Source organism: Triturus cristatus, chromosome 4_1 (genome assembly GCF_964204655.1).
Source record: "Triturus cristatus chromosome 4_1, aTriCri1.1, whole genome shotgun sequence".
NCBI classification, from domain to species: domain Eukaryota; kingdom Metazoa; phylum Chordata; class Amphibia; order Caudata; family Salamandridae; genus Triturus; species Triturus cristatus.
In genome coordinates this window covers 329,753,472-329,775,611 of record NC_140585.1, presented here as the reverse complement: position 1 = coordinate 329,775,611, position 22,140 = coordinate 329,753,472, and the positions used below count along the sequence as shown (strand labels likewise).

General features: G+C 45.6%; 1 protein-coding gene across 4 annotated transcripts in view; it reads left to right on the top strand.

Moving 5' to 3' along the window:
* Positions 1 to 22,140, top strand: part of DDX11 (DEAD/H-box helicase 11) — a 652,402-nt gene that overhangs the window by 428,803 nt on the left and 201,459 nt on the right. For all 4 annotated transcript variants that reach the window (XM_085652300.1, XM_085652298.1, XM_085652299.1 and 1 more), the window contains exon 20: positions 13,214 to 13,317. In XM_085652300.1, coding sequence (XP_085508426.1) covers positions 13,214 to 13,317 — 104 coding nt within the window. The remainder of the gene's footprint in view (positions 1 to 13,213; positions 13,318 to 22,140) is intronic.

Sequence of the window (22,140 nt, the reverse complement as noted above, 5' to 3'; positions counted from 1 at the left end):
AGCCTGAGGATGGAGGGTGTGTTAAGGATACAGTGGTTCAAGTTTATTCAAGAGCTTGTAAAAGACATGGGTAACCCGGAACACTTCACTAACCCCAGTTCTATTGCCTTGATCTCCAGGAAAAACCTTAGAAAGGAGGTCCTTTCTTTTCTGGAAAGTAAAAGACTATCTGGAAACATTAATAAGCCTAGGGTTTTGACACATCAGATGGTCCTCACATCCTATGGTCTGTAGCCATATTTAGTTTACGTGCCAGCTGTTTTTGGCAGGTTTTTATTATTTAGATTCAGACTGGGGACAATAAAAATACTTGTTTCCTTCCCCATGATGAATAATTGGGCAAACAAGTTACCATCATGCCCATGCGATAACCTGTTGTCTCAAACATCAATGCACTTGGTTTTATTTTATAAATTTTATACAGAGGCAAGAAAGTTCTGGTTGGTTCCAATCCTACAGAACTGGGGCTTGAGACAATGTCTCACTGCTTTTATTAGGCTCCAGCTTCTATTAAATGAACACGTCGCCTGGAGGGTATCCATATTCTTAAAAAAAAATTATCCACCAGAGAAAGAGCATTGTCATTTAGGATTCTGAAGGAGGCCTTTTTTTAAATACTCTTTATAAACTTTCACTTGTGTAAATATCCATTAACTGTATTTTAACATGGAATTTCTATATGTGCAAATTAGTACTTTTTTAAAATCTATTGATGATTATCTTTGCTTTTAATATGATTACTATTTTGTCACGTGCTTTTTATGAATGTTATACTACAATCGAAATAAAGCTTTGTTTATTTTTTGTTGTTGTTGATATATCACTATGAGAGATGTTTATGGTAAATTGAGTTGATCCATTCTGAGTATTATAATTATTAGGAATGTCTCCTGCCTCAATGTCGACTTGCTCGACGTTAGCCACGGGGACTATACGTGGCGAGGTTATTCCCGGAGTTTGGGATTGAGCCACATTACTACTACTATTTCTAAGTCAATCGATGTCCTCCAGGGAAGAAAGTACCTACAATCTATTAAACAAGGGTAGGCTGGGTTGGGAACGGTTCATGGGGTAAGCCGGGGTCTGCTGTGTTACATAAGAAATATAGTTTGTAGGATGATAAAAATAACCCAGGGGCAGTACATTTATACCATGATTGGTCATGTGATTGGAACCCTGTCGGCGCAAGATCTCTTGTGTTAGATTTGGTTTTCTAAATGTGAGAACAATGCAGTCGCCAGGGAACCTTATATCTCTTTTCCCCACCCATCCTACTCTCCTTGCCATTTTAAACTCCTTAAATAGGACATTGGTTAGGCCGGATTTGGATCTGAGCCAACAAAGGGCCTTATTACGTAAGGACTCCCACGATTCAGTTGACTTAGAGGTGAGTTGTGGTACATTCGCCAATATTATTGTGTAAAGTGTGGCTTCTGGTGGTAGATTTAAGGTCACCTCCTCTCCGTTTACCCTGTCCCTTTCCCTTAAAATAGTACAAAAATTGGACATCCTTAGAGAGTCACTGGGCGCTATTTGGGCTGGCACTTTGTTATGATTTAAATTAGGAGTGCTCTTAAAGCCAACACTTGCCCTGGGGACCAATTGTGAGATATCTTCCGAAAGGGGGTTAGCTGACATGCCGTCATTTAGTGTGCTCACTTGGCAATTATGCAGTGTGTAGTTTTAAGCCTACACTCTGTACTTTACTCAACAGGTCCTCGATGACCAATGTCATGGCCAACAATTTCTCTAGGGGAACCAGGGTTGAGTTTTGATGGTCAGAAGCATTGCCTGACCGCTGGCCTTCCCTCGACACCTGGGGGTTCACAGGGGTGGAAGACAACTCTGAACATCCGGACAAGTTAGTTAATACGCCATCCAGACGCTCTAGACGACCGTTCAATAGAGCAAAATTTTTGTCTATGGATTCTTTAATCCGTTAAAGGACAGTGTCCAAGGCGGTCACACCAGCAGCAATGGTGGCAGTTTTTCCCTCCAAGGGGCAAGGCTGCATTAGCGAAAAAGCGTCCGTAGTCTGTGTACCTATGGAACATGTCCTCACCTCAGAATTGCACTGAGGATTACTCTGAGGCCCCTTTTGTTGTTTTTTCTTTAGCGGGCCCGCACCCTTCTTGCGTTTCACAGATGCCTTCGTCTTAGCCCTTGTGCCATCTGTGGGGAGGTGAGACGTCCGGGTCCTAGAGGCTATACCGGGCCCATTAACGGTATCCATATGTGGTGCTATCAAATCATCAAATGCGAGGGCCGGGGTATCCAGGGTGACCAGTGCTGCCCCCGAATTGAGTGGTAATGATCAAGTTTGAGTTTGATTTTGGGGAATACCAGCCAGGTTGTGTGTTCCTAGTGAGGATCGCCTCAGCAGAAATGACAGCCGCCTCTCTGTTAATTCTATTTCAGGGTAGAGCAGTGATTCTGCCCTCATTATAAAGGCATCCAAAGTCCCCTTGGCTCCCTTGCTCTTAATTGCTGCGGGGTTGCTCATTATTAAGTTGTCAATATAAGTCTCTCCGCCACAATAATAAGTACCAGTCACAGTGCACGCAGAACGCGGAAGCAGAAAGTAAAATCAAGAGACAGTACCTGGAGATCAGTGAAGGATTGCAGGGGGGGCCTGTTGTTAGGGAGGGTGCCCAGCCTCCTCCGGGCTCCGACGGGTGTGGACGGGCTCGCCCTTGGCCCGCGTGCATCCCACGGTGCAGGAGGCCAGCAGCTCTCTTAACGCGCCTCCAGGCGCGGGCGGTAGCGTCACGGCCGGCGCCGCAGTAGCGTCACGGCCGGCACCGCGGCAGTGCCTCTGGGAGATGTGGTCTCCTGGCAGGAAGATGTCTAGCAGAGCAGGGCAAGCGATGGCCGTTCCCCTCATGGCGGTGAAGTATGCAGGTAAGCCATCTTAAAGTGTACCTCACACCATCGTTGTCAGGAAGTTTCCTCGAGCAAAAGGCGGAAGTTATTGTGTTTCCTTCCAGTTTGATAAACAAGTTCACTATCAGAAGCGCATTTTAAAACACTAAAAAAATCTGATATGTGTTTGAAGAGCGTAATGTTTACGGTGTTATGGGAAATACATATTTTAAAGCAAACTATCCCTCCTCTGTTTATTTTTGTAGAAGTCAATAGTTGTACGTTTTCAACCGCCCGAGCAGCTTCCAAGCCGAATCGTTAAGATGGCCGCTGCTTCCATATGTAATGGCTCTTCTAGGTCTCTGATCTAGTGGCTGAGCCTTTGTGTTTGCGGAAACCTCTGATTCTGCCAATAGAGATATTGTAACGGCCGGCCCGTGCTACTGGCTGTAGCGAACCCCAGTGGCAGCGCCGCTTGACAGCAGCCCGAGAGAAAGAGGAATGGCGCTGAGAGAGCCCGGGCAGTGAGAGGCCCCGGCATTAAGCGCAACCCGCGCCGGCAGTATGGTGATCACCCGGTGCTCCGTTTGCAGAAACACCGCAACCCCCGCCGCAGAGCCTGCTCACTTTATATCCTTTAGGACTCGCTCCGCCAAGGGTGCCCGCAGTGAGGCCGCTGCAGAGCAGGTCAGCCGGGGACAGGGCTTCTGTTGGGATAGGAATAGTGGGAAGGGACGCGGCTGGACTCTGCAACAGCATCGCACACAAATTCTATGTTGCCATCTGTCTGTGTGTGTGTGTACACACTGCCCCGTGCAGCCAGAGGGAGGTGGGCCAGCGCCAACTGTGGCTGTGTCTGGGACTGCACCCTGCCAACAGTGTCCCCTGCACCCACCGGTAACCGTTCTTTGCAACCCCAACCAGCAACATTCTTGCATCTTTACCAATTTCCGCACACCTAGAGGAGAGGTATAATCCATATTAACAACTATAATAATACATATTTACATAGTATATAATATTATATACTAATATTATATTACAAATATTTATAACAATACTAGCAAGCGCTGAAAGACAAGTGCGGCCTAAAAACAAGGTTTCAGACGGGGCGAGACTCACACAGCGTTTACCTTGCGGGAGCGAGCAGGGGCGCCATCTGTTTCAAAAGCCCGAGCGCGATATTTGCAAACAGATGGCGACACTGCTTGCTCCCGCGAGGTAAACGCTGTCCATGCACGAGTACTCATTGGAAACAGTGGAGTACATGCACGAGCTTCCAAGAAAGTACGGAGTGATTCCAAAAGGTCACTCCAAAGCAGCGCTTCCGCGCTGCGTAGGCGAGACCTAAAAAACTAGAATTGCGGTGTCACTCAAAACTATGTTCTATTAACTTGGTCCCGGTTTCCCAGTAATGGAAAATAACAGCAAGTATATATCAAAAACTGAGTGCCTCTTGGTGACTATGCCTATAAAATCAAACATAAATAAGCTGCTTTTGGCCTGTGACCTGTAATAAAGGGCTTGTAAAATATAGAAAATGCAAGTAAGGTCTCAAATTCACTAGTAAATTGGTCTCTTCATGAAAAATATTATGTACTCACTAAGTTCCTGATCCACTGTAAAGCATGGCATTCAGGTAAAGGCTAAGTACGTAGTATAATGAACTGCAATAGAAGTTAGTTAGCAATAGTTATAGTATGCTAAGCGTGTGTTTCAAAGCACAGTTAATGTAGTCATTGAAGTAATTTACTTGAAGGAAGGGTATCATTGAAGTGTCTATGAGTGTCTCGCACTCAGTGTTCCAAGTCTGTGCTATTTTGGGGACAAATAAATAATAATAGAAATGGAACATATACTTTGCTAATGGAACAACGTGGCTGGCAGTATCTAGTTGAAGTTACTGCCATCTTGTAAGGGAAGGTGATTGTCTACTGTTTAGAGGCAGGTGCTCAACAAAAGCACCAATACTGTCAGTTTACAAACTGATAAACCTCAAGTGTGCAAGGTATACCTACTCTGGCTCAGTAAATGTGGTCCTAGAAGTGTATTACTCAAAGGAAGACTTCTTGTCTGCTGTGCCATGTGCTTGTGGAGTAACGTGTAAACACCATATTGGGCATGTGTAATTGCACATTTAACAGGACAAAGGCCTCACTAGTGAAACAATGTAGGCTACAACTTATTGTAAAGGTTTCCACCATCTTGGAATGCATAGTTCACATATCATAAATTATCACCTATGTCTTGTAATTGTGGTATCAGTATAGCGTGAGTCAGGGGCTTTTACTGGACCAAAGCGGTAAAGTGTACTCTATAGTAATTGCGTAGAAGTCGCAAATTAAAAATGTCTACTTATTAGACCTAATAGATAAACTCGTATGTTCCCCAAATTGGCTATTGCATGCAGTATAACTAGCCTTGTGTAGACAGGAGCTAAAAAATGATAGTGCGGTTTCATGGTCATTAAGCAAAAAGTGCAGCATCTGAGTGTGGGTTTTTAACATGTGAACTAGTAATTAAGTCACAGTTGTAAAGTTATTGAACAACCTATTACTTTACAATACAAACAGCACCTCAATTAGAGATGAGCATAAGGTTGCTTGTGCCTCATTTAAATTGGGCAGGTATGTAATGTCAGAAAAATAGGTGTAGTGTACTGTATTAGTGTTGTTGGAACTGCAGCTGATGGGTGTAAGAAATCTGTTCCCTGGACGGCACATCACATGGTAGAATTGTGTTACACATGCCCATACTACATATATCATTGATGTTATCATACCTATCATTCTATATGCATAAAAATATCTTACAATATTTAATACAATATTTAATTGAATTGAATATGTTATTAAAATTCATGGTCTACATTTATCCTCGATTCAACCACTTTAGTGTCCAGAAGCCGATGGGCCTCAGTTCTGTGCAATAAAATTTCTCAGTAACAGCTTCTTGGGTCAACCGGTATGTGTTGTATTCCATAAAATTTCACTCCAAGATCAACCCCTTGTGCATGGCAGATTGTATAATGAACAGCAAATGGGTAAAGTATGTCATTCTGGCGCATTGCTTTCTGATGAATACTTCTAACTGCAGTCGAGGAGCTGCTCCTCTGCATCAACAGGCACCGCAAAGCATCTGCCGGTCCACTGTATTGCTAGCCAACGGGCTCACCGAAGGAGCAGCATGACAGGAGAGGGTATTTGTGCTCCGGGAGGTCAGCTCCGTCTCCTTGTCATGTTTGGAGATGTCAGGAGCCGTCCATTACCAATACCCTGGGAACCGAAGCAGTTACCGCAACCAATGTTTGTTGGTGGTCCAGTCCGGACTCCAGGAGCACAAAGCCAAATCTACTGTTGAGGGATGACAGGCTCTACGGAGCTAGCACAGATAGTTGACCTGTTTTCTCTCATCATCAGGTCTCCAAGACACAGAGTGAGTCTCTGACTGCAGCGACCCGACGTCTCAAAGCACCCCAGCACCCGCGCCCCAAAGCCCGAGTCCGAGGGAGAAGACTGTGCCAATGGGGTCCTGAGACCCTCAAGAGCTGAGCTCACCCTTGGGTATTGCCAGACTGGTCCCCCAATTACCTCCGGCAGACTCTTTCTGGAGGGACCAAGAACCACGAGAGCCTCCAGCAGCGCGACCCCGCCTGACAGAGCACCACTGCACATGCGCCCGCCAGCCCGAGTTGGAGTGGACCAACAGTGTGCCTGCGGACCCAAGACCCTCAAGGCCTCATCCCCTCTGTGGGTCCACCGTACTAGCCCCTCCAGCCCACCCTTGCATTCTCTTTTTAACAGGACCATTTCCTATTTATTTTAATGGGGCACCTGATGCCGAAAAGCTCCTCTGCATCTGAACGCCCCAGAGCTGACTCAGGTGACCTGTTGGTGCTGCCTTGGACCTTACCCCATACTTACCTTAAGTCCAGAAGAACAGTCCTTTAAGTCATTGAGAAGTTACCATATGCGGTATATGTGTTTCTGTATAGGAGAACATTACTGCTTTAAACCTACAAATACACTGCATTTTCTGTGTCTTTAAAAATCACTATCTTGAAATGTACTACCCAATTACTATCTTGGTGTCTAAATTCATATCAAAATCTGTGTGATTTTTATAAACTAGTATCTGATTCCTTTGATTGTGTGTCTCATTGTGTGTAAATAATACTTAGCACTATCCTATGATGAGCCTAAGCTCCTTGCCCTCACTAACACAAAAGAGAGCATTTAGGATTAGTATAATCCCTGTAAACCAGTAAGAGTTGCCCTGGACTCTCTGCACAGTCTACCTCATTTTGATGCTCTATATAGAGAGCCAGCATCCTACACACACCAACCTCATTCTGCTTTTCACCCCTTCTTTGGCTATGGTAGGAGATACCAGTCGTGTCCCTTCAGGCCCAGCCACCAAGGCAAACTGTCTTCTCAGTCCTTTCGTGGTCTCCGCTCCCACAATCCTCGTGGGACTCTCAGCCAGATGCCTACCCAGCCCAGCCCAGCCCGCCATTTGCAGACTGGAAGAGCAGTTTTTAGTGCTGACCCGACTTTGCCATTTAAAGCAATGGCTCCCCCTATATATGTGTAAGTTTCACCTGAAGCATGTCTGTCAAGTCTCAAGACAGAGTGCAACATATTCCACGGACAGACCATGTAATTCTACATGATCTAAAAATGGGTAACTGTCATTTTTACTGTGGAGAAGCTTCATTATGTTTACCCCTTAGCTCTGCTAACTCTGGAATGGTGCAACCAAAGTGGGTCATAAAAAGTATCAAACAACTCGTTACATTAGGCCAAACTTGTTTCTTAGGTCGAAATTAATGTAACAAGTGGCTTTATCAAAGTTGCAACTTAGTTGCATTAGTCCCCCTGTGCTCATACTGGGTGCACATAGTGTTCTGTCGCAGAGACAGCTATCTGCCCTCCTGGGGAGACATGCTAACGACTCCCAGAAAGGATAAGGTAGAGGTCTGCTGTGGAAGCAGGTGTCCCCTCCCTCTAGCAGGAAGCCACACGGGTGTTGGCTCAAAAAGCGAGCTTCAAAGTAGAAGCCGCCTTTGAAGGGCAAATGGGTAACACTTGGGAGGGGGGCTGCTCCATTGTTGAGGCAGACCGGCTGGCACTTGGGACAGGAGAGGGGAAACCAGTTACCAAACTGGTTTTCCAGGTGCGTGTAGCCCACTTGGCAATCACACCTCTGGGTTGGGCTAGGGAGCTCCCTATGCCGGTAGAGGGGCCCTGTCACACTGGAAGTGGGCAGAGTGGGGCATCCTGGGATGCACCGATGCCTCACTTCTCAGAAAGTGGTCATGGGGGGGGGAGGAACCTGGTAGCCCAATGGCTACCAACCGCATCCTGCCCTGAGGGCATTTTCTCAGCATAAGCAGGCCATCCCTGGCTCCCCGTACTCAGATCTTGATTAGACTAGAAGGAGGACCAAAGACGGACTGCCCTGCTGCAAAGTGGAACCGCTAAACAGAGACTGTATCTGCGTGGACTGCAACTGCTGAAGCAGTCCCTCCAGGAGTTTGCAATTTGCAAAACAAATTGTGAAATTGGGACTTGTGTATAAATCCCGTGATTTGTCCTTGCAAAATCTTTAAAAAAAACTGTGTTAAACCCTCCTTTTATTAACCCTGCGCTGCCGTGCTAGGTCAGCAAACGGCGGTGGGCAGATGAGGTGTTATCATGCTCTCTCCTGCTGTGCATGGTGACAGCACCACAAGCTTCCTGGAGGCAAACCCGGCATCCAAGAAGCAGAAAAGAAAATGACTCTGCATTCACCCTTCCCCTTTTTCTAGGCCGCCACCCCAGATGCCTCCTCCACTTCTTTTCTACATTGCCGGCCCTTATCACCTCTTCGTAGCCCCAGCTTCCACCTCCTTCCCCAGAATCAACCTCATGCAGAGACCAGCGTGGAATACATGCTGATACAGGAAGATGTTAAGTAGCCCTCTCCACCCTCCTTCCACTTTGCATTAAAATGGAGGAGGGTGGAGGAGCCACAAATTAACAGCTTCCTCCAGCAGAATGTATTTTATGCCAGGAAGAGATGTCACTGTGGTGCCAGTGGTTTTAAAAAAATGTATACTGCACTCTCTCTGGCACCATACATCCCCCTTTCCAGTTTGGGCTTGCTGGAGGGTGTTTGTGTGCTTGCAGTATTTTTGTGACAGGCACATAATGTGCCTGTCTCGAAATTTCTGCAAATTGTTAGATTTCCGGCTGCAATTTTATAGTTTTTTGGCACACCAGTCCACAATATCCTGGTTGCTCTGGCTGAACCCGGTGGATACCAAAAGAGAGTGACAGTGTGTGCTGTGTCCTACTTGTGGAGAAGCCGCCTCCAGAGCCCGGTGAAAGCCAAGAGACTCCAGGGGTAAGTTGACTGATCTTTTCTTTGCAGTGCAGGACCACAACAGCTGGAGAAGCCTTCTGGGGCAAGTTGGTAGCCCAGAATCCTCACAACGCAGTTTCACTTGAGTCCGCTGGAGATGTCAGAGTGCAGCTTGGGCGCCCAGAAGACGGGCTATCGCTCCATGAAGGATTTATCTGTGACCGCTGTACCGGGAGAGTGGTAGCCCTGGGGTGACTGGCCTTCTGCCAGGACCGAGAGGACTTCAGGGGACCTTCCGCCCATAGCCAAGACCACTTCATGTCCTCTGTGGACTTAGGAGTAGCTGCAGGAAGACCTTCTTCAACCACATTGCATCTACAGCATCCTTGAGCATCTTGAGGATCCTTAATTCCTTGCATTAGGACCACTTCCATGGGAACCTGCAGAAGAGGATAAAAGTGCCTGGAACTGACTAAAGAATGCTTCCTCTACTGAGGTTACTGTTTCTGAGGATCTTACTGGTAACCCCTGACCAGTCGCGGCCGGCATGACTCGCAGGTGGATGGGCAGGGAGGGGCTTGCGTGCGCAGGGGGGTTAATTTTAAATAATTATAAACTGACCTGAAGAACTACCAGCCCATCTCTCTCTCCTCCCCTTCGCAGCCAAGGTCACCGAAAGACTCATGAACGCCCATCTGACCGCCTTCATCGAAGAAAACTCCCTTCTAGAGGCATCCCAGTCTGGCTTCCGCAGCAACCATAGCACCGAGACCACCCTCCTCGCCGCCATCTACTGCACCCGCTTGCTGCTAGACCAGGGACACACCGCAGACCTCATCCTCCTAGACCTCTCCGCAGCCTTCGACACCGTCTCACATCACACGCTAGCCACCAGACTCCACAACTCAGGAATACAGGGATCCGCCCTCGACTGGATCCAATCCTTCCTCTCCTGCAGAACCCAGAGGATCAGACTTCCCCTCCGCCCCCCCTTCCTCTCCGATCCCACTGACATAATCTGCAGAGTACCCCAAGGATCTTCACTAAGCCCGACGCTCGTCAACATCTACATGGCCGCCATAGTCAGACAGCACGGGCTTAGCATCGTATCCTACGCCGACGACACCCAGCTCATCCTCTCCCTCACCAAGAACCCAGAAAACACCAGACTCTGCTTCCAGGAAGGAATGAGAAACGTAGCAGCCTGAATGAACGACAGCTGCCCTAAAGCTCAACTCTGAGAAGACCGAGGTCCTCATCCTCGGACCCTGCACCTCCACCTGGGGCAGCACCCGGTGGCCTTCCGCCCTCGGGAGCTAACCTACCCCGACAGACCACGCTCGGAACCTCTGCATAATCCTCGACTCCTCCCTCCCCATGAACAGCCAGATCAACGATGCTGCGTCCACCAGTTTCAACTGCCTACACACCCTCCATAAGACCTTCAAATGGATCCCCCCCGACTACAGAAAGACCGTAACCCATGCACTCATAACCAGCAGACTCGACTACGGCAACGCCCTCCATGCCGGAATCAACAAAACTCTTGTACACAAACTCCAAACCATCCAGAATGCCGCAGCCAGGCTCATCCTAGGGACACCGCGCCACGAACATATGACCCAACACCTACGAAGCCTCCACTGGCTCCCCGTCGAGCAGAGGGTCACCTTCAATCTCCTCACCCTCGCCTACAAATCCCTCAACAACATCGGACCCAAATACCGCAACGACCGAGTATTTCTCTACGTACCCAAGAGGAACCTCCGCTCCGCTGACCTCGCACTGGCAGAGGTCCCCCGCATCGGCAGAGGTCCCTCGCATCTGCAGAAACAGATCCAGCGGGAGAGCTTTCTCCTGCATTGCAGCCAAAACCTGGAACGATCTCCCAGTCAACATCAGATGCTCCCCAACCCTCCACACGTTCAGGAAGGACCTCAAGACCTAACTCTTCGACTGACCCACAGCTGCTCCCAATGGAGTCTGGAGGTTGGCTACTACTGGTCTTCCACATTGTCGTAGTCAACAACAGCAGACAAGTGAGAGATTTACTAGGTAGTGATTGACTATCTTGAAAGACTGAAGGGACACAGTCACCAATGCCGCACTCATCCGAACTCTTGATGCAATCAGTAAGCTACTTGGAGGTGACCCTGATGCAAGGAGGAATGGCAGATGTTGGACTGTTTAAGGGCATTCATCTATGTCTTTCCTGAGTATAATGCAGAATGTCAGATAAAGGGCCCCACTAATTTTGATCTCGGACTGTGTTCGTCTACTTCAGAAGGAACATTTTTGTCTCCACAAGGAAGTAATCTGGTCATTGCATGAAGGAAAGAGTTGCACCTGTTCCTACCAATTGGGAAATATTCTCTTATCAGACCTTTCCAGTTGTTTAATGGATAATGTCTTGACTTTTTCTTGACATGTGGATGAACTGTGTAAGGCATTGAATACCTGCCCAATTTATCTTGTACTCATAAGAGCCTGTTGAAACCAGCCTGGTCAGTCTTTCCCCATCTTCATTGCACCTGGCCCTTCAAGTCAGACGCCCTTTGGCCCTCAATCTGATTTTAGCCAGATTGATGTAGATTGTGTTGCAACCTGTAGTCTCCTGAAACATACAGCTTCTGCTGTGGATGACTTCCTATTGGCTGTCACTTCAGCAAGGGCTCTCTGTGATTCAGAACCTTGAACTGTGTTAATTTAACACGGGGTGTCCAGGAGGACTCATCCTACCTTGATCCAATGTTGCTCACAAATTGTAATTTTTACAAGATGTTTCCCCATACCTTATTTGTATGCATCCCGAGTGTCGGGTTCACCTCACTGTTTTGCCTTGATACAACCAGGACTCTGTTTTCTACAGATCGATATTTGTTTTCTTTGATGGTAGTGATGTTGGCCAAGTAGTTGCTAAATTGCTCCATCAAGTATTCGAGTAAGTTCCACTAGAAATAAGGCAGCTTTGGTGACATATTTTGGATAAAAGAAATGTAAGAGTGCTACACTTGCTACTTCAGTTGAATTCTGCAGAAAACCACACACTGAATGTTTCTTTCTGGAACATTGCTAAGTTTGGCAAGGATGTTTTTTGTAACCTACTGGCCTTGGCTGCTGACTTTTCCTCCTCCATTTTTAGTGTGTCCGAATAGATCTTCAAGTTTAAAATGGTAAAGAGTCACGATGTAGGACTAAGATAGTTATTTCTATTTTCTATGCTTTTTTCAGTTATGAATGCCCCTCCTCCATCCCCTCAGCCATCATCAAAAAACATATCCCAAATTGATTTCTTTTCGGAGAAAGGTAATAATATGGATCGTTGTATGTCAACATATGATGCTTGCAATGGAGGACGGTACCAACCATTATGCGCTCTGTTTTATCAGCTCTGAAAGTAGTTTTCAGTCCTGCTTCATGGTGTTACACAGGACGAGAATAAGGCTACTGAGTAGGAGTAATGGATTAACTAGAGAGAAATTATACCCTACTCTTAGGAATATCAAATTTTCAACAGATTCACACGGAGACTATGGCAGCTCCTCAGCTGTAGCTTTCTCCACCCTCTATAGATCCATTTGTTGGCGGTTTCCTTTACACTCTGACCAAACACTACATAGAACTCTTATACCTACCCTATATTGAATACAGAGGTAGAAGCAAATTAGTTCATGTATCTTTTTCCAGTGTAAGACAGGGAAGTAACTGCACTGGTGTCTTCCCTTAGGCTTATACAAGCTTACATGACAGAAGAAACCTTCGTCATGATAAAACTCAAGTTACAATCCTTCGTCTAGTTGTTGAATGATCTTTAAAGTCCATTAGTCCTTGAGGACTTGTTGTTGCAGGTTCCGTTCTGTGGAAATTTGCTGCTACCTATCCTAGTCTAATTTATAACAAATGTAAAGATAATTCAGTGTTATCCTCAGCCATAGTCTATGCAACCTAGAACTGATAAATAATATCCTATTGATTTTGCTTGTTTGTATTTGCTTGTTTTCATTAGGTCATGTGATCCCACCAGCCAATATATTACCAATTGTGATTTGCAGTGGCCCATCTAATCAGCAGCTAGAGTTCACTTATCAAAAGAGAGACCTTCCTGAGATGGTGAGTATATAGAAAGTATGTGGTATGGGCCTGGTTTCGTTGTGTGCATACTAGTGAACTATATCCTCTCCACCAGTGTCCAGTCATAGAATATCATCACATACAGGCATCAGAATGGGTGATTGTGACAAATTGGGTTTATGACTGTTGGGCGTGGCCCTCTCTGCAGGGTCATCCCCCAAACTATTTGCCTTCACCCTCCTGTTTTTTTAATCCGTTTTTGTTGGCTTTCAGGACTCTACACACCATTGCTAAGGTTTTTGTGCTCTCTTCTTTATACATGGTTAAATTGGCTCACACCCAATTGGCACATTTAATGTACTTGAAAGTTCCTAGTAAAGTGATACTACAAGCACACAGGGCCAACAGCACTAGTTGTGCCACCCACTTAAATAGCCATTTAGAACATGTCTCAGGCCTGCCAATGCAGCCTGTGTGTGCAGTTTCCAACTGCCATGCACATTCGTTTTTCATTGGATAGATTTGGGTTACCTTATCACATTTAATGAGTGATAACGTTCAGTAGGTAGCATGTAGAAATGCTGAGTTTGGTCTCTAAAGAAATGCAATGTAAAACTCTCCTTCATGCTAAAGTTGGATTTTAACTCACTATTTGGAAAATGACATTTTTTGACCTAGCCATTTGATACCTACTGCCTGTTTCCTGGGTCACATTACTAGATGTAGCTGACTGCCTTTGTTTATAGCTACCAGTCAGTGAGACAAAGGGGGAATAGGCGTTGGCAGGATCGGCCCCGTCTGACCTGCGAGGGAGGACACAGCTGTAACCTACAACACTTGCACATCACAAAGACTCTGCCTCACAAGGGGTTTCACACAAACTTGGGCCAGGGCAGGGAGGAAGTAAATACCAAATACTTATGTGGGTGAAACCCTCTGGAAACGTCTCATACTTCAAAGCTAGCACCAGGTATATATATCGGACCCTCAGATCCACCTCTTCAGTACACATCTGGACCCGTGAAAGACTCAGAAGAAGGATTGCTGCTCTTCTCCAAGAAGGACTGTTACTCTGCTGCCTTTGTTGGAAGGGCTGGACATATATCTTGAATCCAGGCCCAGGGCTAGTTGGCTGGCCTTCTGATCAGAGCCTCAGGGACAGAAAAGGTTCCAGCCACCTTGAACCCAGCAGTTGGACTCAGTTTACTGTGAGTCTTGCACCCAAGTGATTCTACCCCATCCTGGACTCTTGGAAGTGGGCCTGAAGTTGCTTTGCCAGCCCAGCAGTGGTCCAAGCAGAACCGATGCATCCTCACACCAAAACTACTACTACTGCTGCCCAACGCATCGCCAATGCAAGCCCTCGCAGCTCCTCAGAACCACTGCTGTGCGACATATTCTTGACGCAGGACCTTGATCACAGTGCTGCAGCTTCTCGAAACCGCTACTGCGAGACGCATCCTTGATGTAGGACCTCGCTTCCCAGTGTTTTCACTCTATTACTGTTTGAAGTGCTGCATAAATACTTTGCACATTGCCTCTAATTTCAGCCTGACTGTATTTGTGCCAAGCTACTGAATAGGGTTTTACTCCCCTGAAGCAGTAACCCAATTTCCTACAAACACATTAAACACTTTCAAGATCTTTTTATCCTTTAGCTTAACTCTCCGAGTTCCAATAATTCAAAGCCAAGTGTGCTTTTTCTTTGCACCAGTAATAATCATATTATGCTGTGCATTAAAACTAAAAAGATTTTCTGTGCTTGTTCTATGTAGAACAGCTTGCTACAAAGCACCTGCACTACTGAATTAAAATTACTTTCAATAGTTAATTTTTATTTTAAATTCAACATTTTATTGCAAACTTATGGCGGTTACTTTTTGATGGCAGCATGATTTTCTTTCTTCTCTTTATTTTTGTGGCAATCGAGTTCAATAAAAAATAAATCAAAATTAACCACTGTAGCTGCTTTCCAAAGTCCAATCAATTGGCTTTGCCAATGGTTGTCAAAGATGAGGCTCTAAAGAAAACATACTTATAAAATGTGGCACATGCTCCCTTTTTAAATCTGGCTTGACAGCTCATCGGTCAATGACTAGGATCACCAGAAAGAGATCTTTTAGAAGGAGTACCAAGAGAGGGGTTAGGCTCCACCTACGTGTTGATCTTCCTTTCAACAGACTTTTGATTTGCAGAAGTTGTATGCGTCCCTTAATAAGAGTGCTTGATTTGTCTAATGCGAAAGCTGATATTCAGTACAATAGGCCTGAGCTGGCCAGAAGCAAATGGTCAGTTCTATAGGCCTGATTGTGTCATCAGTAAATGTTATTTCTTCGGGGTACTTTTCACCACAGATTCTAATGTATACGTCTAACTGCAGATTCCTCACATTGTGAATACCTCTAGGTGCCAGACTGGATCCCAGCATTTTTCCAAACAAAACTCTTGCGTGCCTGTATGTGGCATTGTGTGGCTCCGTGTCAACCCTGTCCTGCCCTGAAAATGACAAAGGAACCACATATAGCTGTCACCCACGTGCAATGACGTATTTTCCTTTCTTTCTGCTGGCTCACTTGTTTTTCTGTCTTTGACAGAACTTATCTTACAAGATGTATACAATGTGCAAGGGACATGTCTTCCCCCCTGAAACTACAAGCTATAAACTCTGCTAGGACTGCCATAAGGAGATGTAAGTGACGGACCCCCATCTGCCATGTATCTGGTGTTTGCGTTCCTTAGACGACTCGATTTCGTGCAGGGTCCTGTCTCGCTCGCAGTTGCGTATGCGTTCTTGCTTCCGAAACTGTTCTTGGGAGAGGTCCAGTGAGGAAATGAGGTTTATTGTATGATGTTGTTGTGAGACCTCACTGTGTAATACACTTCCAACCCCTTTAGGACCAGTGAGGCTTCTTTTATCAAACCTTAGCTCATCCCTGGATAGCTGGCTTGAAGCAGTTAGGCTTCAACAAAGGAACAAGTGTCAAGCATTTAAATATGAGTAAAACTATTTAAAAAGAAAGAAAACTCTTAACACAAATTTATAAAAATAGGTTATATCCTTATTAATTTATAGCCACCTAAATGAAAAGGATCCACTGGAAAGTTCCAGGGTTATTGAATTTATAAGGAACAATAAATGAAGACTGTTCGCTTAACCACGAACAAGCATTGGCACATTCAACAAAAATGACACTTAAAAAACCTTTTCATCAAAATGTTACAGTAAGGATGGATGCAGTTACTTAGAAAAACTTTGGATCTCCAATTCTGGCAGGGGACCAGTCAGGGGGACCAGCAAGGTCTAGGGGAACAGTTACCTCGACGAGGAAAGCAGTATCCAGTCCAGTTCCAGCTTCAGTGAATTTTGCCATAGACTTCTATAGAGTGGTCTTGGTGCAAGGGGTACAGAATGCTGAAGATTCTGTGCAGTCATCGGGGTTCTTCCTGGGGCTACTCCTCCGTCTGCGGGCTTGGTGAGGTGATCCTGGCCACAGGGGCCGATGTGCCTCAAATTCCTCTTGGGCTTGGCATAAGTTAAGTTTCCACTTGGCTCCCAGTCGCACAGTACACCCGTTTCAGTAGTTTTCTTCTTTTGGCAGTAACTTGCCTTCTGGGCAACCCAGGTGCACTCAAACGGTTCTCCCGAATCCAGCAGACTCAGGGGCAACTTTTGAGTATCTGGCCTGGCCCCTTAGCCTGCACGGCATCAAGGAGCTGCTATCCAGGTATCTGGGGTTACTAACTCACCCCTACAGGCTTCTTCAGCTATTATGGGTCTGTGCTAGGAACGGGAGGTCAGCCATGTGACTCTTGGAATCTCTTGCTTTGGCTGGACTAAGGAGTCGACTTCTCCACGGGTAGGACACAGCAGATAGTCCCTTCCTTTGCTAGCCACTGGGTGCAGCAGGCACAGTCCCCATCGGTGCAGCCTCTCTTTGCTGGCTCCTTGGTGCAGAAGGCAGTCCTTCAGTCCTCTTCTCCAGTCCAAAAAGATCGGAGTTCTGGGGGCCTGGGGTGCCCTCTTTATGTCTATAAGATGCCCTCTGGGGAGGTCGCCGTCACTAGCCAATGGCTACCCGGTTTCCTCCCTCCTGATGACGACTTATTGTGAATTGTGGCATCTAGCTATCCCAGAAGGCTCTATTCTGCCCACTTCCAACATGGCAGAGCGCCTCTCTTGGGCTGCAGAGCTCCCTAGCCCACCCCAGAGGTGTGGCTACCAAGGAGGCTACAGACTTCTGAAAAAACGGTTTGACAACTGAATCCCCACTCTGTCCCTAGTGCCAGCCTGTCTGCCTGAACAATAGAGCCGCCCCTCTCCCAAGTGTTTCCGATTTGCTCTTCAAAGGCAGTTTCTCCTTTCACGCTTGCCTTTTGGGCTAACACCCGTTTGGCTTCGTGCTTGGGAGAGCGAAACACTTCTCTTCCAAGCAGGTTTCTATTATGTCCTTTCTTGGTAGTCGATCACATGCCTCCCTTGGAGGGCAGAAGGCTGTCTGTGAGGACAGTCCTTCTGTGCAACCGTAAACGGACACTGGGGACCTTGGGCAATTAAAATGGTAACTTCTAAATTAGCATTTTGCTCACGAGTGGCATTAAATTTGATTTAACCATTAAGATTTAACCATTAAGATTTAATGCACGGATTCTTTTGATACCTTCCAGTACGAACTTTAGTAGTCCCAGTCAGAAGTTAACAGAGCAGAGGTATCAGCCTAGAACGCTGCACTCACGAATGGGTCGAATAACCTTTTCCACAGTAACTACTGCTATTTCGGGTTTTTACTGCTGAAACGTGTAAAAGTACATTTTCCACCTTCTAATACACTGCCCCCTGCCTTAGGACTCGATACGGCCTATCTTAGGGGTGACTCGTATCTATTAAAAAGGGAGGACTGGGCTTTGCATTACCTTAAATTGCAAAGTCGAGTTAGGAGTTTAAAACTGTACTACCAGTCTGCACTGCACCCTGGGAGACATGTTTTACCTTGTCATACTCGTGGTGGCACAGCTAGTGCTGCAGTCCATGAGATACACTGCAGCCTCCAGGCCCTAGATACCCCTTGTACCAGATACTGGAACCACAAAATCCTTAAGATGACACTGACCCTAACTGCGTGTCGCATTTAAACCCTTTTCAAACAATCACCAGTCACGGCTTCTAAGTTACTCCTAATCTTTTATTTAAAAAAAATTATAATAATCACACAAACATTTTTTTCCTCCATCTTTCCCTGCTCTGCTCTTGTTTGAAATATTTCATGCTGCTACATGGCAACGGGCCTTCTGCTTGTTCCAATTTCAAAGGTTTTCCCTTTTCTCCAGGGAGCCTTCTCTAGCTGTATCTTTCATTTCCAGAGCCATTCAATTAATTCAAGATTTTTTTATGACCACACTTCACCAATTGCAATTTCTGCACCCTGTAGCTCATCCTTTTCAGTAGAATAATTCCATTTGTATTTCAGTTTCAGATTAACTTTATTCGGATAACTTGGTATCCATACAAGCACAACAGCATAACAACAGAACAAATTATTTGACAAGTGGAGAGTAATAATAAAATACATTAGCAATAGACAGTTTATAATTATTTAAAATACCAGTTCATAAATCAATTTAATCAAAGTGTTCATATATTAATATAAAACTCAGTGGTTGGACATCATCTTGCATGCGCGAGTGGCAATTCTCAGAAATGTACTTGTATGGAAAACCAACTCCTCATCGGCCCGAGTGAGTAGCCACGAATAGGCGTTATCCGGGCTAATAGGCGTTTTCTCTTTTAAAAATGGAGTTAAAAGCCACTTGGTATATTTTAAATAGTATTTACAGAGAAACAAAAAATGTAGAGTAGATTGGTCACTCACACCATCACATGGACAAGGCACACGTTCAAGATTGGAGTGATAGCCAAGAGGGAAACATAACGCAAATTTAACTGTTCCTGCTCTTAGGCGAAATAAGAGGCTCCTTTCCCAGTGACTCATAGGTAGAGTGAGATAGATAGCTAGGGGATGCCTGTGCTGTTCAATAGTCATATAACTAAAGGCAAGAGATTTTTTAGATTCCTTACCAATCCTTTCTGTATTGTATAATAGATATAGTGCACTTCTAAGCTCATTTTTATGCAATGCTTCAGCTTCACTAGGATTTAAAATAATAGAGCCTTTATTTACACTGCATAGACTTTGGTACACTCCAGACAGCCAGGGAATATCCATCCCTTTCTCACATTTAACACAGTCACTGATAATCTCTCTAGTTAGAGAAGCAGCCTGGTTCTTCCAGACCGATAGCCAAAAGAGAGCAGGGCAGGCACTTATACAATCTTCGATATAATTTAAATTGAGTTCCCTGTGGCAAATGTATTGTGGCGTAGAGATTGGGACACCCAACAGCTTCTTGCAAAACCTGTTCCCTTCCTGCTGAATGCAGGAGGTGTTGGCATTACCCCAAATCTCAGCTCCATACGCGGCTACTGGCACACATTGTGATTTTAATTTTTTTTAAATAGCTAAAATAGCACCTGTGCTCTTTGGGCGAGGAAGGCTAAGAATTGAGTTGATGGCCTTTGAGAACTTTCTCCTGGAGTAAGCCATATGCTCAATCCATGAGCCTTTCGCAGCAAAGACCACCCCAAGGTAGGGAAAGCTATGAGTGCTTGTCAATTTATAACTGCCCGTGGTGATAGAGCTGAGCTGGCGTTTCCCAGGGCCGCACGACATTATATAGGATTTTTTAAAATTGTCACATAAGTCCAGGCTACCCATGTGCTTGACAAAAGTCTCTACTAAAATTCGCAGGGCGTTCGGTGTACGGCCTATAAGGACCGCATCATCTGCGTATAATAGTACAGGAAGTGTTTTCCCATTAATTTTAGGGACGTCTTGGGTCGTGGGTTTTAACGATTTGTTCAATCCATTAATGTAGATAATAAAAAGAAGGGGGGCCAGAACACATCCCTGTCTGACCCCCCCTTCCTATCTTAATGGCTCCAGAAACCTCGCCCCCGCAGCCAATCCTCACCTGAGCCTGAAGATCTTTATAGAGATGCGCTAAAAAAAATGCGGAGGACAAATCCATAAAGGCCAAATAGACAGGAGAAGCCCGCACGATGGTGTATTTTCCAATGACCAGATTGAGATTTAGACACTGTTCATTGGTGCCAACCTTACTGCGGAAACCTAGCTGACAGGGCTCCAAAATGACACTTTCCTCTAACCACTCTAAAATTTTATTATATAAAACTCTGCCCTGTATTTTTAGGGTGTTATCGATCAGGGAGATAGGCCTGTAATTAATAGGTTGGGACCGGTCCCCCTTTTAAAAGATCGGAACGATAATACTCGTAGCCCAAGTGCTAGGTATCGGAGCATACATTAAATTATTAAAAACATCCAAAAGGAGAGGTGCCCAAAAATCCGGATTCCACTTGATTAGGTGTATAGGTAACTCATCAGGGCAAGGGGCTTTATTCCCGAGGCTCTGATGGATAGCTTCTTCCACCTCGGGCAAAGATATTTCTATGCTGGAGAGTGGACCAAATTCATACTGGTCTGACTCTTGTGGGGGAGTAGCATACATTTTTGAGAAGTGGTTTTCTGACGACTCACTCGAGATGGTACAGCTAATAGGGGTTAATAGTTGGCCCAAAGATCGCAAGTCCCTCACAGCAGACCAAAATATGTTGTCTTTCTTTATAGTGGCAGCCTTAGATAAGGCTTCCCAGCGATCATTTAAAAGTGCTCCTTTCCGATTGGCAATCACTGTGTTATACCTCCGCCTAGCAATTTTCACGTCTGCGGTGCACATTGGGTTTGATGATAGAGCCCTGCGCAGGTTCCTATTAGCCTCAGAACACTCATGATCGAACCATCTTGGGCCAGTCTGTTTCAGCTTTGGCCCTATATATAGGTTGCTGGTCGGCAGGCGTATCAGTATGGGCTACAGAGGTAATACCTAAGAAATTTTTTACCTGGTGTGGTCGGTCTACCAGTGAAGTTGGTAGTCAGTCCTGAGCATCCAGATTAGAGAGGGCCTGAAACCTATTGGTTACCAGTGGCGGTGCAGAAACATTCCCAATAGGTGTGTGTTGTGGTTTATAAAAATAATCTAGTGGGAGCACACAATACTGGAACTTTGTGTGAACGATTGCTCATGGATACTTAATAGGCGGCGAACCATGTGGGGTCAACGAAAATTAATGACGATACAGTCACCATTTATATTCTTGGGAGAATGACCAACCCACCCAACTCGTCTGGCCATGAGGATCTCATTCATATCTGAAGGGTGGAATCTTTTGTGTTTGCCTAACCAATCCACAAACTTATTACGTAGGTCTTCCCAAGACTCCCTCTGGTCCCCAATAAGATTTGGGACGCCAGCCAAAACCGACACATAGGGACAAGAGGCTGGGGAAAGGCTCAAAACATCGGCATTGGGTCTCGGCCAGCTGCTCCTAGGACAATCCGTAGCACTCCTGCCCAGGTCACTTAAATTAGTGCCAAGATATGGATGCTTATGGTGACTGCTGCCTGGCTCTGGGATATTTGCATTAGGCACTCGGGCATATCTTGTGTGTTCCTCTGCTCAAGACTAACACAGAAGGTTCATTTAAATTACAGCATGTTAGACAAGTATTAGCAGATGAGATGTCTTTATGCTGAGTGGAACTTAACAATTGTGGGTTAGACTCATGGTTATTAACTGCCAGCATAGATGAAATTCCCCCCTAACATCATCGGAAACACAATCCACTTTACTACCACTTAAGTTGTCGTGTACAAAGTCCGTTGTTTTTAACTTTCCCTAAAGTATATCAATCACCTCCTTAAAATGGAGCAGTGCGGTTTCCAAAAC